The sequence below is a fragment of the Vicia villosa genome, linkage group LG4 (assembly GCF_029867415.1).
Source record: "Vicia villosa cultivar HV-30 ecotype Madison, WI linkage group LG4, Vvil1.0, whole genome shotgun sequence".
NCBI lineage: Eukaryota > Viridiplantae > Streptophyta > Magnoliopsida > Fabales > Fabaceae > Vicia > Vicia villosa.
Window position 1 is genome coordinate 25,045,008 of NC_081183.1, and position 18,332 is coordinate 25,063,339.

Sequence of the window (18,332 nt, forward strand, 5' to 3'; positions counted from 1 at the left end):
AAACTTATTTGAGTTTTTAATAAATTGCATGAAAATTTAAGAAATATAAGTTTAATTGTTTAAATAATTGAAAAGTATAAAACAACATTAAAAAAAATTAAGTGGTGTCAAAGACATATCATCTAAAATGATTATTAAATAAATCTTATTAAGAAATTTTAACCTTAAATTATTTTTAAAATTATATCATCTCTTTATTAGTCAACAAGTATACATTTACTTTTTTTTTTTTTAATTGTAGATGCTGTTTATATAGTCGTCCAATCAAAATCAATGGGTATTGTCTAAATCATTTGAAATCTAAAAAGGAAAATGTGTCATACAATTTAGAGAGATGTTTTTCTCTATCATTTCTACATTTTAGCACTTATGCGAAGTGCAGACTGTTCCAAGTTATATCTGGAGGCCTAACTCAAAAGTGCAACCCAAATCAGGAACCACACACACCTTAAAATTTAGGATCACACTTGGTGCTGTACCTGGCACCGATAAACGCATGAGATGATTGCTGAACTAACAACTCTTCCACCAAAGGTATTTGATTGAGTTACTATGAGCACCTAAAATTCATGTAAACTTTTATTCTATTAGCCTCACCCTCACCGAACAACTTCTCACTTAAATGTTGGTGTCCTTTGGAGATATCCAACCACCATTGATTCACAGTCTCCTCCGCTGTCTCCTTTCATCTCTTCATCTAGAAATTACCTGGTCATCAGCATTTCCACAACAGTTTACAGACCAAAACATATTAGATAATTGTGCTTAGCATTATATATAGTTAAATGAGTATGTATGTATGTTCAATAATATTTTTGTGATTTGAAGGACAACGATTATGAGACCTGGATTGAAAAACACTTCAAATTCTGAAAATTTACTTTCCTACTTACCGTTCATGCACCCTCTAGTTCGGTCATACAGTCCTGTCATACAATGGATTTGGGGAGCAGCATCTGAAACACTGGTCAAGCGCATAAACACACTAGCTCTTTTATACATTCTGCCATCTTCAATCTGTCGAGTGACCTCTTCCATTTTCTCATATTCATATTGACAGTGATACTCTGCAATGTCCTTTCCATTGATATCATTGTGATTCTTTGAAGTAATACCCTTTGACGAAAAATTTAACCTGGAAAACACACTGGTTCTATTTTTGGTTTTATCGGAATACAAACCCTTTGAGGGAAGGGTGTCAGTTTCATCTTTGGACTGTAAACTGCTTACAGCAGTGGGTGAAGAGTCACTTAACCTGTTAGATTCTTTATCACTCATCAGAAATCGCGGTACAGGGATATAAGAAAATTTATTTTCGGCAAGCATATCTAATTCTGTCTGCTTCTCTTCTGAGCAATTATCGAGCTCCCCTTCTTCAAGGTCAGAATTGTCTGTAGAACACAAGGGTATAAAATCTTCAGTCTCTTCCTCAAGAATATGGAGGTTTCCTTTCTTCTTTTGAAATGTAGAAAGCTCATGTGATTCAAAGCTAGCAGCAGAGTGAGCCCCAGATCCTAAAGAATGATTAAAGCCAGGGTTTTCAGGATCATAAGCATCATCAATATTGAATTGGATGCTTTCAAACTTTTCACAAGACTTGGGAGACAAAGAAAGCTTTTCCACCTCTTGCTCAGCAGCTACTGCTGCTCCGTGGTTCATGACGAGCCTCTTTTTCTGAGTGTTGGTAAACCTCTCTTTTATTAGTTCGTTTTCTATAATCTGAAAATCCCACTTTCTTTTTTTCCTTCTCTTCTGAAGAAGAGAGTGCGGAACTTCATGTTTTCTTGAGTTGAATATCCACATAAGATTTTCAACCTGCCAGTAAAACAACGAGGGTCACAATGTTTTCTTGAAAAGAAAAAGTAAAACAGTGCAAGAAGCCCAAACAAAAGTTGAAAAAGAACATACCTGATCTTTGGACAAACCAAAGTTGAATTTGTAGGTGGTAAAATAGTTATCTCGAATAACATCACAAAATTCATCTTCAGAAAGAGGGTCACAACGTAAGATTGTGGTGAATTTAACCTGGTCAAAACCATAAACATATATGAACTCATAAAGATAAGAATATTCTAAAAATAAAATCTTATCAAAATAATAGGAAAAGCAAAATATAGGTAAAAATATAAAATCAATTTGTGCCAAATCTGTGGGAATGAGTTGGAAAAAGGCAAGCATAATATGAAAATACAAATTACAACCTGTGAAGGGTACTGCTTTCCTGATGAAACATATGCATGAGGAACAATGTTCATGCCACCATCTGATATCGCTTTAAAAACCCCATAAAGCTTCCTTGCTTCAAATTCGAAAAGGAACAAAATCATTCCTGCCTTGATGTTGTGAACAAAATCAGCGAAACTATCTGGCAACCCAAACAAATTCCTCTGAAAACATTCTTTCAAAGTGCTCCGGTTTGACATGAAGATGGCACCATCCTCAGGAAAATTTCCAGACACCTTTTTTTTGCCGAAATCCCTCGAGTCCTTTTTCATTCTAACAAAAAATTAAAAATTTAGTTCATATATTACACAGCACAAATATCAAAACATGTTAAAATTAAAAATTAAAATGCTGATTCTTATAAGAGTTCATTATCAATTCACCATAATGAAGCACGGACACCCCGAACACGACCCTGACACTGACACAATGACACCCGTAATAATTAGAAAAAATGAATAAATTAAACATAATCACAAGTGTCGGCGCATGTGTCTGACACTGATACAATTTTAAACCATATTTAACATGCAAATTAAGATCAGATTCAACAAATTTGAAGTAGAAATGGAAAAATAACCAGAAACCTTTTAATCGGTTGTTGGATATCTAACCCTCTTCCTGTGAGAGAAAAACGAGCAAAAGTGCGCAATGAGAGAAAGAAAAATGCACAAAAGCGCGATGAGAGAGAAAAAAATGAGAGAAGTTGAGAAACCAGTACTCACTCAGAAGTTGGCAATACGAAATAGCGCCACTCGGCTCACTCACCACTTCTTTAGCATATATGTATCTTTTCCGAAACGACGATTCTTTTTATTTGAGAAATAAAACGACAACTTAATAAGGGAATTTAATGAACTAACTAGTTAGATACCCGTGCGTCGGACGCACGGGTAAATGTAATTGCATTTTTATATTATAATGAAATGTATTGATAAAACTACGATACAATGACGTAGATATCAACTGATTATAAAACTTGCAATTTAATATTTTAATGATATATCTATTGAAATATGAAATGTAAACGAAATAATAAACCAAAATGAGACATATATGATTGTGGCTTAATTTAAAGCAATATTGTAGCAGACATTAAAAAAAGAAAACATAGTCTTACACAAATCATCTTTATAGAAATGAAAACAAAAAACTTTTATTTCAACATCAAATAAGTGCCTATAAACCAACTTTATTTTGAAATAAAAAATTAGAGCAATAAGCAAAGATCATGACCAAAAACCAACTACATTCAATGTTGGAAGAATGACAAATTTACCTCTTCAAAGAAGATGATAATGCAATCTTCTATTTCTGTCAACTACGGTCTTTAATTGATTGATTACACGAATACAAGTGATTGGTATTTTGCGGGTATGCCTGTTTAGAAAACACAACATCAGAAATGTGAATACGGTTTCAGAAAAAGAATACATTAAGAATCCCATGACAGATATTGTGTAGAATATAGTTTTATGCATAAGATAAATTGATTTTGCACAGTCTGTTTTCCAGCAGCATGGTAATTTCTCCATTAAGAAAACCGAAAAGATTTCCAGCAGCATGTAAGTTTCTATAGCACTCTACATAAATAAATGACATTTGTTTCCAAACAGCATGTTAGTTTAGAAAATCATGAGAATTGCATAGTACATGAGTTCAACAGGAAAAAAGCAACCTAAATTGATACTACTCATTAACATGCTAAGTCAACATGACATCCTTGATGAATTCTATTGTATAGAAACATTTTTAATAAAATAATGGCTAGTAGTATCAAATATCTTGTACAGGATACCAAAGTAAATAGATAAAAATCATCTCATTCCAACAAAAACATTTCAATATATTACACTAGACATTAATTAGCATGCTTGGTCCACCAAATACAATAGTTTGTAAATTGGAGTTGAATCTCCATATCCAAAGCTATGGAACGTTTTGGAAATGATATTCACTTGCACCACCAATATATACTGTTCCAGTTTCATTTCATATGGCAGCCTAATTGAATTTGGTTACTTCAACAACTAACTTACTCCATTAACATGGTTCACCATGAAGCCAAACATCTAACAAAATAAGCAGGGCATTGGTCTCAATGGAGTTGGAAAATTCCAACTTCAAGATGTAAATATCAAATGAACAAATAGCACTACTAAATTGTTTAATGAATGCTTTGATTGTGCATAATTAACAGACAATTCCATTGCAAGTTTGCTGCAGAATCCAATTTAAGAATGAGATATGTACCTGTTATTGATGGTTGCGTCAATATGGAATTGGTTTGGAAATGAATCTGCATAAGAAACATACATGGGCAACCGCTCCATTTCCCTCACAACCTCTCCCACCACCCATTCCTAACTTCCCTCTTCCCCTAATTAGAAAACACATATTCATATGATTCTTTACAAATCCATAGATCATACATGGTATTGTAATTTGTAAGCTCGACTCCATTTTGTACATAGTAGCATCCACAAATTAAATCCACAAATTTGTAAGCTCGACTCCATTATTTAACATGTAGTTTAAGATCAGATTCAATTCTGTACATAGTAGCATCGACAAATTAAATGCGCTTTCTACAAAGGTTTTAAAAAACGGCCAGGGACTGCAAAACCGGCCGCGACATCACCGTTTTTAAAATTAAAGAACAAATTATGGTTAATTCACACCGCGACGACCGCGATCAGTGTCGAGAAACCTGTACTGATCGAAATCGTGAAAACTTTTACGCGACCGCAACCGTTTTTTAAAAACCATGCTATCAGTATCTACATAGCAATTTATAATTCTTCCACAACACATTAAAATTTACTCTAACATGCAATGTAATGTATTATGTAACTAACTCGGTGAATTCATGAATCATCAACCATGGAAGTAAGTTCAAATTCAAACCCTAATTAAACGTAAATTTAGTTCATATATTACATTACACAGCAAAATATCAAAACAACATGCTAAAATCAAAAATCAAAATGCTGATTCTTACACGAGTTCATCATCAATTATTCAACATTCACAATAATAAGCATTATTTAACGTGCAGATTAAGATCAAATTCAACAAATTCGAAGCAGAAATGGAAGAAAAAATAACCAGAAACCTTTGAATCGTTTTTTGGATCGTTATTCCTCTTTCTGTGAGAGAGAAACGAGAAAAGGCGCACGATGAGAGAACGAAAAAATGCGCTGAAGCACGCGATGAGAGAAAGGGAAAATGAGAGAAGTTGAGGAATCAGGACTCACTCGGAAGTTTGCAATGCGAAATGGCGCCACTCGCTTGATCGTTCACCGCTTTTTCAGCGTATATGTATCGTTTACGAAACGACGATTCTTTTTGTTTTTGAGGAATAAAACGACGGTTCTGATAAGGGAATTTAATGAACTAAGAATTTTAATGAACTAAACGACAACTCAGGGGTATAATGATTTTAGTATTAATTATTCACTTTCTTTTAAGAGAAAATTGATGATACATTGACATTATAAAATAATTTTTTCTTAGATGACAATGTAAATATAAAAAGAGAAAATGGGTGATGCACTAATAATGTAAAATAGTTTTTACATTGTCAACCAATTACAATCATATATTCAATTAAAGCCCCCTTTTATTTTAAAAAACTTTTAATGATAGAGTAGATTTGTGGTTTTCTATTGGATAACCGTGTAAAATACACCGTCAGTGCATATTTTGATATATATTTTTAATGGATGTTTATTTAATTTTAATGGTTTCATCTACTAATAAAAAAAATTGAATCTTCAGCTTCTACGTCTGAATTTTGGTGATTTTTTTAAAGATACGATACTACAATTTTTTGTAATTTGAATTCACTGCTGTTGTTACTTTCACACAGTCATACAGTCAAAAGTTTATTAGCAGTTAGATTTTGATCTGATGATCAGAAACAGCAGAAGTTTATAACTATAAAATATCAGTTTAAATCAAGACCATCAGATTAAAATCAGACGACTCCCATTGCATGACTGTGTGATTATGGGCTTTTCCGATTGCAGCGAATTATGATTCAATCTATCATATAAGAAAATCAGTTGTTCTTGAAAAACCTGTTTTACCCTTCTTTGCAATTTTGGCTGACACGTGGATGGTGTCTTCTACTTCCTTCCAATTATACACTTTTTGTTCCTTCTTTTTCTTCCTTGCAGATTATCACTTTTTCAACCTTCACGTGTACCACTTTTCCTTTTTTTCTCAAGAAGACAAACTTTCAAATGTCATCCTTTTCCATCATATCACTACTTATCACACCTACTCTACTTCATCTTCCCCTCTCTCTTCAATATCCCTCCCACAAACTTCTATTCTCCTCCACCACCTTAAATTTGTGCTGAACCTTCTTTTTCTCTCCACCGAAAAATCTCGCTCCCTCTCTCTACCATGGCCAGACCGTTCGAAAAAATTGCCGACATCAATGACACAAAAGATTTGTGGAAGGTGGCGGTTCGTGTGGAGCATAAATGGAGTGTTATTTCCAACAACAAATAACACTTTGAAATGATTTTTGTCGACAAACATGTAAGGTTTAAACGTTGCATATTTGAAGATGTATTGAGTCAATATAAGTTTTGCATTGTTTGTTTGACGTTGCTGCAGATAGGAGATGTTAGGGTTTAGCGTTTGATATATGTATAATAGTATACTGACTCATATACTACCTTTCACAGGGGTGTGATATCCATGTTGTTGTACCAACGGCGTATACGGCTGCATACAATGACAGATTTGCATTGGACCAGACCTATACGGTGTCGAACTTCAAAGTTGAGCCAAATAAGTTGGTGTTTAAACCTTCTGGCCACAGGTTTATGGTGAAGTTTACAGGAGGAACAACTGTTTCTGATGTCAACAAACATGAGATACAGCCAAAGCAACACATGTTTACGAGTTTTGCTGATATTATAACCGGGAAAACTCAGAAAGATATGCTTATTGGTAATATAATATATATGTTAATAATGTTTCTCTTATGTATTTTGTTTATATGCTTATTGGTAATATAATATATATGTTAATAATGTTTCTCTGATGTTTTTGGTTTATATGCTTATCGGTAATATAATATATATGTTAATGATGTTTCTCTAATGATTTTGGTTTATATGCTTATCGGTAATATATATCATAGATAATGTTTATCTGATGTGTTTTGTTTATATGCTTATCGGTAATAATGTTTTATTGTTGATATATATGACTCCCAAACATTATTGGTATTGTTGAAAGTATCGGGTATGCCCAGAAACATGGCGGAAGTAAGAAATTACAGGTTAATTTGGTCCTAAGGGATGCAACGTACGTCTTTCCACCTTCAATATTTTTCTCAGTGTCTATTTATGTATATGCAGTTTACTAACAACCATAACTTACCATGCCCAGCAACAATACAATTAATTGCACCCTTTGGGAGACTTATGCTGCTCAATTCTTCAAGTTTGACGAAGAACGGGTTAATACGTCCGTGCCAACTGTTCTTTTGCTTCGATATGCAAAAGTTAAAGAAGAAGGTTGGACTTTTAATACTCTTTTATGCAAATCTCTAATTTTAAATATAGATTTATAGTCTTCTTTTTAAAATGCAGGACAGTATCCGCTTTCGGTTACAAACACCTTCCATGTTACGAAACTACATATCAACGCAGATTTGCCAGCAGTGAAACATTTCGTTGAAAGGTATCCTAAATACTTTGAGCACTCTCCTAAATAATAGTTTATGATTCCTCTTTTGCGTGACTCCCGAGTTTATGTTGCAGTATACCTAAGGACACTTTGAGCGCGGTCTCTAGCCAGCTTAGCCTAAATTCACAGAACCTCTCTCGCTCCACGAATTCTGACAATTCTAGACAAACTCCAATGAGAGATTGTTGTCTGGTGCTTTGGCTCTGCCTCTCAGTGAAATCAAGAAACTGAAACAGGTTTGAAGAATTCTTCATGGATATTAACTGATTTCCAAATACACTGCCACATAATATGCTAAGGCCTTTTTCGATTTTCTTCAATGCAGGTCTCTTTCTGCGCTACCGTTGCTGAAACCAAAAAACTTATCGCCTCTTCCTTTGGCTGGTGTTACCGAGCATGCCATTCATGTGCTAAAGCTGCTCGTGGTGATGAACCTCCTTTCATATGCGATAACAAACATAAAACTGAGGCCGAAATCTTTAGGTGAAGTTATTTTTTTAACTGTCTCATTCACGTTCACTCCTTCTCATTAATCACTCTTTGTTGATGTTGGTTTTAATCCATATTCCAAGTATAAAATTGAAATAGAGGCTGTGCATTTAGGCGTACCTTGCAAATTCATATTTTGGGACGGGGAATGTACGGATATCTTGGAAATTTCTGCTGCTCAAATGTGGGATACAATGATACAGGTTAATTACTTAAATCATTATATTCATAGATTGCTTAGTATTCAACATTTGTTTGACCAATAAGACTATTTTGTTTCAAAGGCTGGAATCACTGATCCTCTGGAGTTCCCATTAGCTCTTGATAAGATGCTTGACTTGGAGCTGGCTTTTAGAGTTAAATGGCAGCCAAGCTGGAACTCTTGCTCCGTTGTGCCCAGAGGGAGTCGCTCGGATATCGTACATTCTGCCATTAATGCTTCTTACATATGGCGTGATGTCCAAGTCTTAACCTTAACGCAAAATATGCGACTTCAGTCCGGGCCAAATGAACATGAAAAGAAAGAAATTGCAGAATTCTCGAATTGGTTGTTGCAAATAGGTGAAGGAAAACTTTCTGAGCCAAATGATGGATTCGCTGACATTGCATTGCCACCGGAACTGTTAATTACAGATTATGACGACCCTGTTGTTGCCATTGTCAACAGTACGTACCCCGATTTTATCGAAAATTATCAGTCCAACGACTACCTCAAAAGTCGCGCCATACTTGCTTCTACATTAGAAGTTGTTGATCAACTAAACGATCATGTCCTTGATTTGATGCCAGGTTGTCATACTCTTCCAATGCCTTCTAATTCTCTTTTATATTAATTTATGTCACTAACAGACCATTATTTTTGACTCAGGGGAGATAAAAGATTATTACAGCTCAAATACGGTTGATAAGTCCGAGATTCACGACGCCAACGTAGTTGATATCCTAACACCTGAGTTTCTCAGTTCACTAAGCACTTCCGGATTACCTAACCATCACATTAAGTTGAAGGTTGGAACACCTGTTATGCTTATGCGAAACATCGATCAATCTGAGGGTTTGTGTAACGGCACTCGGGTAATGATAACTAAGCTTGCCAACCATGTCATCGAAGCGAGGGTAATGGTCGGAAAAGGTTATGGAAACTTGGTGTACATCCCTCGAATGGATATGTCACCCTCACAACCCCCTTGGCCTTTCAAACTTAAATGGCGTCAATTTCCAATAGTGGTATCGTATGCAATGACGATCAACAAGTCTCAAGGACAGTCTCTAGATACAGTGGGACTTTACTTGCCAAGAGACGTATTCACTCATGGTCAAATATATGTTGCAATATCAAGGGTCACAACAAAACAAGGAATAAAAATATTGGTATACGATGAAAACGACAAGTTCAAGTCGACAACTACCAATGTTGTTTACAAAGAAGTTTTCAACAATGTCTAAATGCAAGCCCATGGTTTCAACGATTCACCACAGTAACCACTAATCTTGATGTCGGAGGATTGCGAACGGCAAAAACCAGCTTGTTTCCTTTTTTAAGTTCCCTCTCATTGGCAAACTCATACCATCCACGTCCTATAAAACTTTCAACCTTATTCTTCTTCTCTGCAAAGTGAACTTCACAAACATAGTGTTTTCCTGTATGAGCATCATGCATTTGTAGCACCTTATCGTCCTTCAACAAATTCATCCCAACAACTTTCTGAGGAATTTCCTGCAACATACAACAAAATTGTAAGTCAATGATTTCATAGCCCAACTTATTGTTAGTACTAATGTATATAATTATTCTAACATAACCTACTCACCAGCAGATGTTTTCTAACTGTTTTCCCACACTTTACTTTCAGTTTCCATACATGGTATGTTGTGGTCCTTCCAACTACTTTTTCTTTGATCTCATCTTCATCTTCCGAACTGCATAAAAAACATTTACATACGCAACTTTTTTTTCCATACTTTAACATATTACATGTATATTACTAATGAAATTTATGTTAACCAATACCTGTCACTGTCTGAGGATATGGAAATATAAGCTGACCCACTACCTATCAGACCATTCATTTTCTTCGAAACCCTATCTTCGTTTGAATACTCTCCCTTTTCAGTCGCACCCACCTTTGCCTCCTCTGCATCAACTACACAGTCAATCCATTCATTTCCTTTTTTCACACTCTTCCCGTTCTCTACTGAGTTACCTAATTCATTTGTCCTTTTGGAACCAGATGAACCAACAACCCTGTTTCCCAGTTCTGATCCCATGTTCTTTTCGCTTTCAACAGGCCTGTTCTCGACGTACGATTTCATCGCCTTATCGATCTTCATTCTTCTCCATCTTGCATCGGCCTCAAGTGATTGAAGTGACCTACATAATTATTTAAATTGTTAACAACAGTATTTTATGCCACCGCTAAGAGGTGCTAAACCAAAAAAAACATAAACGGTTATTAGGAAGAAAACGTAACACAACCAATGTAATACTCACCTCTCTTGTCTTTGACCGTAAAATGGGTTCCCGTAACCATTGCTTGCCATTTTTCTGCTGCGTGATGAACCCCAGATGTGCACGATTCCAACTGTTACGAATTTTACAATAGCGGCAGCAGAGCACATAGTTGTTGCCCTAATTTGCCTTAAATATCTTATTAATCATTCTTACTTTGTGCCCATTGGATCAATACCTTGGAACTAAAGCCCAACTGTTTTCTTAGCCCAATATTGTACTCTATTTATTTCCAATTATCCCGGTTAGGAATGCAATTTATTGGTTCAAATTTTATTGTTAGATACAAAAACTTATTTTCTGTATTGTATCTATTACAACCCTAACCATTAACGTACTTTAATTCTTATGGGTTGCAACATTTACCACTTTTTTCTTTTTTATTTTTACAAAAATTCATTTCTTTTTTTGTTTTTTCAATTACTGCACTATTTTAACCCACATTATTATTATTATTTAATATTTTACCTATGTTATTAACTATAATACCACCTATATATAATTAAATTTTTTAATGGGCATTCAAAACAATAAGTTTTGTTTATTCACATTCAACACTTCAACATACTTAATAAAGAGGATGTTGGCTTTTTGTACAATTCCTAATGTAACTCCCCTGCAACTTTCATTAATCCACCATCAACACTTCAACAATATATGGTGAAATACACTTTCGTCTCATGTTGGTTCATTTGCTCTTTATTACTTGCCTATAAATATTAATAAAATACATACACACTAAAAACTATTTTAAAGAGTACTGATCAATAATTTTATCAAATTCCATGCAACACGACGTATTGCACACAACATTACATAAGTTTCAATTTTCACAAACAGCTTGAATCATGATAACTACATATAATATCACCAAACCAACTTAACAAAACACCAGGTTCATTAGTCATAAGTTGCAAGCACTAAATTAAATTGTCTGATAATTAAGAGTATTAAACCAAATGCCTGAACAACAGCTTTGAAAACATACTGACTACAAATAACCAAATGTTACACCGAACCCCGCCGCTCAACATGAACCATTATTTCATCCACTGGTGGGTATCGGATGACAAAGTGCACTTTGTCACCTACATTCAGTTCTGCTTCCTTCGCGAAATCGTACTAGCCACCTATCAGGTACATCTCTTTCTTCTTTGCCCTCTTCTTAATCTCGCAGTAATACGACACTTCCTTATCTACATCGTAGATAACTATTCTCCCTTTTCTTCCACGAAGACAGCTGTTGATTACGTGGACGGGAAATTGGTGCACAAAGGACATAAATTCAACACGTTTATCTAAATCATACATGCTACAACGAATAAACAATGTCACTTAATAAGGCACTTACCAACACATTGGTACGCATCTTCTTTGGATCTATGACTTCACGTATCCAGTACTCTTCTTCCTCTTCCTCATAAATTGGAGTGTACATCCTGTAATTTTACTAAATTAATTGGGAATAATTTTCTTTGGATTCCAACTATAATACTACAAAACAATAAATCATTACCCTTTTGTGTCCGATCTTTCACTATCGGATGCAACCGTAAAGTATTCCTTTGAAGCCGAGTTTCCACCCACAGGTCCAGGATATGTCTCTGCAACCTTGCCCTTCTTTTTGTCCTTGCTTCCGGGTCCACCTTGAACACATCTGACACTTTTACGCTTTCCCATGTTTTGCTTTCCCTTACCGTGCAACATTTCTTCAGGCAAAGCGGCTATGGCCTTGCGTTTTTCCATTGATGGGTTCTTCTTGACTGATGCATTTGCAGCCTTATGCTATTTGTTATGCTTGGAAGACGGCAGACCATTCAGCTCAAAATCATTCCTTCATGGAAAAACATAACAGCTTGCAAATTAAACACGGTGCATTATAAACATAATAAAATCTGTTAAAAAACAAAACCTCACCATATACTACACATAACTTTTATGGTTAAATACATCATTAAGACCTCACCGTATGTACCGATGTTTATAACACATTTACCTTTCGGTGTCACTTGACTGTTCAACCTTTTCATTCAAAGTTTTTCGTGTCGCACCACCTGCACTTCCTGAGTATATAACTTTCCCCTTTCCTTTCTTGCACACCCTTGGCGATACTTCGCCATTACCAACTATTATAGCCTTTCCCTTTGTTTTTGCCAACACTTTGTCAAGTTTATTACTCCTACACAGGGTCAGACACAAAACAAGGTCATCTTATTTCCTACTAGCTGCCTGTTCAACCAGAATATAACAAAAACATTTCATGTTCATGTTAATGAATCAATATAACTCATACCTTGCAGAAAAAGATCTTCGATAAAGGGTTGCGTGATACATGTTTCTCTCAGAACTACCACCAGACCCGCCTACCTTTCCTTTTCCCTTTCCTTTATGGAAGCCTCCTATTCCTTCTTGCCCAATCTGTCCAGCTACACACCTGACAACAGGAGGTTCATCCTTACTTCCAGGTTCGGTTTTCACCTGCGATGCAGCGATCTCCTCCATTGCCTCTTTCCTCTCTTTCTTTGCACGTGCTAACTCCTCCAACATAGCTTTCAGAGTGGCACTCCGCGTACGTTTCCCAGAACGTTTCATTATATGGGAACCATCTTCACTTCTGCATAAACAAATAGGTTAGCTACCAATTGATGTGACGATTACTATATCTAAAACGATCTTGCGATAGACTGATATTTATTGCCATAATTGATATAGGTTCCGTGGACGGTCCTCCTATAAAAATCTAAACATACAAAAATGCAATATCAGAACATGCAACGGAGCTGTAAAATCTAATACATCACATCAACCCTATTTTCTGTGACAATAATGTATTAGAACATTAACACACATACACAGTGTCTTTGTGAACAAACTCGATGTGAAAAATAGGTTGCCGGTGCGACACAACGGCGCATGCAGTGGATATCGCAACATACAGTTTAGTAACGCATAAGTATATAATCATACCTTGAACTCATAATCTTCACTGTGGCCAGGCTGTGATTTTGTGCGTCTCCTTCCATCGTATCGGAGAATGTAGAAAGGTGGTCTACGGGTGGTTCTTTTGGGTCAACACAGAAAGGTGTGGGAAGAAGAACAATAACTTGAATGGATGATTCGCGATAAATGAAACAAATGTCATGGAACACTTCCCTATATGTCTCACCCTTTCATTTCCTTGCAGTTACAATTAATTTATTTATTTATTTTTCTACTTTTATTCGTGTAAAACGTTGAACTACACTTTTATTCATCATTGTTGTTATCTATTATCTATTTATTATTATTAAATCATATATTTCTTTCAAATATATTTATATCTTAAATACTATTCTAAATTTTTAACTATGACATTTAATGATATTTTTACTCCAACAATTGTTCTAAATTTAAATGCAATTATACATTGTATGCGTCGTATTTTATTATAATTAATCTTTAATATATATCACGTATTTGATATTACTTAATAATTTGTTTAATCTTAACTCATAATATTATATAATTCACTTATCCAATAATTACATTTTTTTATTTGTATCTAAGTTTTTATATTCAATTTAAATTACATCCAATTCCATTAACCACACCAATTATTTGTCCCATAATCTATTATTATCCACACTATTTAATTTTTTTTTATAGTAACCTTAGATACTTACCTGTAACATCTCATTTAATTCGTCATATATACTAACTTTTCAAACTTATTTTTACGTTATTGTTTCAAGTATAAATTTTTGTTACAATTAATATTCTTTCTAACGTAAATGGTCCATCCAACATCGGTACCCGTGCGTAGGCACGGGTATGTTACTAGTTTTTTGATAAGGCTGAACGCGAGTGGTGGATGAATGTACATTGATACGGAGCCCCCACCATCTAATTTTTCTCTCTTTTTGACAATGTTAATATTCTTTCCCTTTATATCAAGTTTAGAGAAGCTTGCCTCCATAATTTTTTATGTTTAATCTATTCCATTACACTATTTGTTCTATTCTATTAATAATATTTTATCTTGCTATTTCATTCATCTTTTTTTTTTTAATTTTTTTTTATAAACTTCAATAATATATATTTTAGAAATACTGTCACTAAGACAGATACATTAGAAATACTGTCAATAAGACAGATACAAAATATTTTAAAATGAGGTTTAAAACATTCTCAATACACATGTTTAAAACATGAAAGATCAAATGGCAATATCAAAAAGATGAACCAGTTACTTAGATTAACTAAAACACAAAGGTTTTAAAAACCTGCAAAAAAAAAACTATACCAAAAGGTTTGATGTCTTATATGCATCCAAAGTCAAGCTAATGACTCCAGTATCATGCTAGCTTGTTCTCTAACTAGCTTCGCTCGAGTCATAAACAATTTCATCTCAGCAATCTGAACCTTCTTTCATTTTCCTTCTAACATAGCATTTTTTTATTCTCCCATCAATTCCATTCCCTTTTCTATAGCATCCAAAGACAATCCCAAACCATCACCAAACCTAGACATTTCCTTAAAAGCCAAATTGTTTTTAACATTTTTCACAGTATCTTCCTTCTTTACAACTAATACTTCTTTTGCAGAAACAGAATCCGAACCCAAGCCTTTTTTCGGTGCTCTATTTTTTAAATCCAATCTTCATGAAAAGTTCAAAAGCTTTCTGATCATGTTCTTTGGTGAAATTTTCATCATTTCTTTCAAACTTTTTCTTCAGAATACGAACCTTACGCCTCAATTGATCCTTGTTTGCGTCAGCTTGAATAGAGTTCTTCACAAAATAGTAAAATGCTTGTGTGTTTTTCAAAGGATCCTTTTTAGTTGAAATGAAATCAGTTAGACCTTTCAGAATGGCGAGTTTGTCTTCCTCGCTGAATAGTCTCTAAGCCGACATTTTCTTGATAGAGTCTCTCGCCGCTTCCTTCTTGTCACCGGAACCATGATGTTCAGTTTTGTTTGCTTTCTTCTTCAAACGCTTAGAAAAGTCCGAGTTAGTGTCGTTGTTATCAGTCGCACGCTTGGTTCCAGTGGTTTGAAACTCGATGGCACGCTTGGTTCCAGCTTTAGCCGGTGAAGGAGTGGTTAGAATCTTCAATGGCTTCGATGCAAGTGGTTTCACAGGTGAAGTGGGTTTCGGTTCCGAATCAGAAGATGATGGTGGTTTAGGGTTTGAGTTTGAAGTAGGTGATGGAGGGTTTTTGGAAGCAAGAGGTGGAGGGTTTTTGGATTGAGGTACCTCAGCTTCTTCTTCGAAGAATCTTTCGATGAATCTTCCTCGGAGGAAGAGGCGGAGGGTGGTTCTTTGAGGGGTGACCAAAGGTGTTACGTTTTTGCCATTGGATCTTTAGTACACTTGTAACAGCCCGAATTTTATTATTTGACTAATTAAATTAAATAAGGATTTATTTACTTAATTTGGATGAAGTTTGATAATTAATTGGATCGTCAGTGTTATTGAGAAACATGTTCAAATTATTAAGTGAAGTTGAAATTTATTCGGTTAATCGAAGAATTAATAAAGTGGAGTATGTAGAGAAATAATATTAGAAATAATATTATTATTGAATTTTACTTATTTGAGAAAAAGTCGGATTTAATTGGATTAATCGGAATATAATATTAAGGATAATAATATTATTTGCTGGAGCATATTATTTATTTGACTACTCTATTTTATCAATTGGGCCTATTTATTGGAGTGATAAGCAATTAGGGGGTGTTATTAATTTTAAAGCCCAATATAATAAATAAATATAGTAAGAGAGGAAATAGGGTAGAGGCATCATTTCATTTTCTGGTTTTCAAGAATAGAAGTGGAGGAGAGGAACAAGAAGAGGAAAGCTAGGGTTTTGGAGGAGAAAATCAAGAGGTAAGGGGGAGAATCCCTAATCATTGTGGGTTAGTATAATGGTGTAATGGGTAGGTTAATACATTCATTTTTGTCTATAGATGAATACTATGTGTTTGTTTGATTTCTATTTTCTATACTGAAATTTGTTGAGAAATTGAAAATTGAAGATGAAGTTTAATACCGAAAATGATGGACTCTGTATACTTATATGTGTGGAAACCGGAACTGGGAAGAAAATGTTAGCTTACTTGCTGTAGCGCATACCAAATGAAAAGAAAGATATATACTTACCTTACATTACTGTAGCGTGTTGTTTAATTTAGAGAACAAGTCCCTTAGTCACTTACTGTAGCGTTTTGGCTCTATTAGAAACAAGTATATGAACTACATGCCATGGTAGGTGATTGCTAGCAGCCACATAATGAATGAAATGTACAGCTTTTAGCTTTAATCAAATGATAGATTCTAGACATAGTTATTTATTTACTTAGCATAGTGATTAGCACTTGGGAAAAATGGAACATAAACCAACATCTTAGTGAACAGAATGCTATTGTGATAGCTTTATCCAATTTAAAAAGAAAAGAAGAAAATCTGCATATGCTTGGTGTTAACAAATTGAAACGTGGGTAGTCCTTTTCCTTTAATCCAATCGCTACTGTAGCTATTTCCAATGTGCCCTGTTCATTCCATTATTTCCTTTTATTTTGTTACTTAGATGATGATGTTATATCACTACTGCCATTGGTCCAAGAGAAATGTGAGAGCATGTTTTAGTAATAACTAATGGCTGTTGTTAACCGCAATAGTGAGGTGGACATGCAAGTCCCAATAATTTTGTTGAATTGAAAATCATTACTTTAAATTACTTTACTTATAGAAGTGACTATAACTATCTGTGCAAGTGTGGTATGTATGAACATGAGGTTCCCATATATATATTGAATAAACATGCCACGTGATGTATATATATCAATTAATAATGGATATGTTCCTTGACTTTCTAAGGTTGATACTTATATGAAAAGTTAGATGGTGTACTCATAATGGCCCCTTAGTTTATTATGAAAAGAGTAAATTTTATATAATTGATAAATTATGAATTAGCATGTGATAAATATTAATTATTAGTGTTAATTGAAATGTGGGTTGGAAATTGCGTGTTGACTACTATATGTGAATAATGCGTATGTGATAAGAATGTTGTGTACAATATTGTGGATAATTCATAGAGTGGATTATTGTGATATGCTAAACATTAAGATGGTAGAGATGATCTTAATTGCATATGTTTGTTAACATTGTACATACATTCATATCATGGTGTGCCTTGAAACAAAGGTGGTTTGCTTTGAAACAAAAGCGAGGCTTAGATTCTAAAGTGAATCGGAAGCGGTAAACTATATGTTTACATTTTGGTGGGCTTTGGTCTTGTCCGGATCGGAAGCGTGGCTTAGATTCTAGATATTGAATCGGAAAGCGGTGAAACGTTGGGTTCACATTGCGGTACCACATGCATAGCGTCACATATCTTGCATTGAGTCACATTAG

General features: G+C 34.6%; 1 protein-coding gene across 1 annotated transcript; it reads right to left on the reverse strand.

Annotated features, from left to right (window-relative positions):
• Positions 1–206: 206 nt before the first annotated feature.
• Positions 207–5,609, reverse strand: LOC131594641 (uncharacterized). The gene is made up of 7 exons (XM_058866819.1): positions 5,339–5,609; positions 4,477–4,603; positions 3,503–3,603; positions 2,202–2,496; positions 1,909–2,025; positions 894–1,815; positions 207–708 (listed from the first exon to the last, which is right to left on the reverse strand). The coding sequence occupies exons 4-7, from the start codon at positions 2,493–2,495 to the stop codon at positions 698–700; spliced, it is 1,344 nt and encodes a 447-aa protein (XP_058722802.1). The 5' UTR covers position 2,496; positions 3,503–3,603; positions 4,477–4,603; positions 5,339–5,609; the 3' UTR covers positions 207–697.
• Between the last annotated feature and the right edge of the window lie 12,723 nt (positions 5,610–18,332).

Bases quoted from the DNA above. Each gene is read 5' to 3' on its own strand.
- LOC131594641 (XM_058866819.1), bottom strand. From the start codon at position 2,495: ATGAAAAAGGACTCGAGGGATTTCGGCAAAAAAAAGGTGTCTGGAAAT. The intron at 2,026-2,201 runs GTTGTAATTTGT...GGTTTTGACCAG, and splicing joins GAAAGCAGTACCCTTCACAG to GTTAAATTCACCACAATCTT. The intron at 1,816-1,908 runs GTATGTTCTTTT...TTTTACTGGCAG, and splicing joins TTGGTTTGTCCAAAGATCAG to GTTGAAAATCTTATGTGGAT.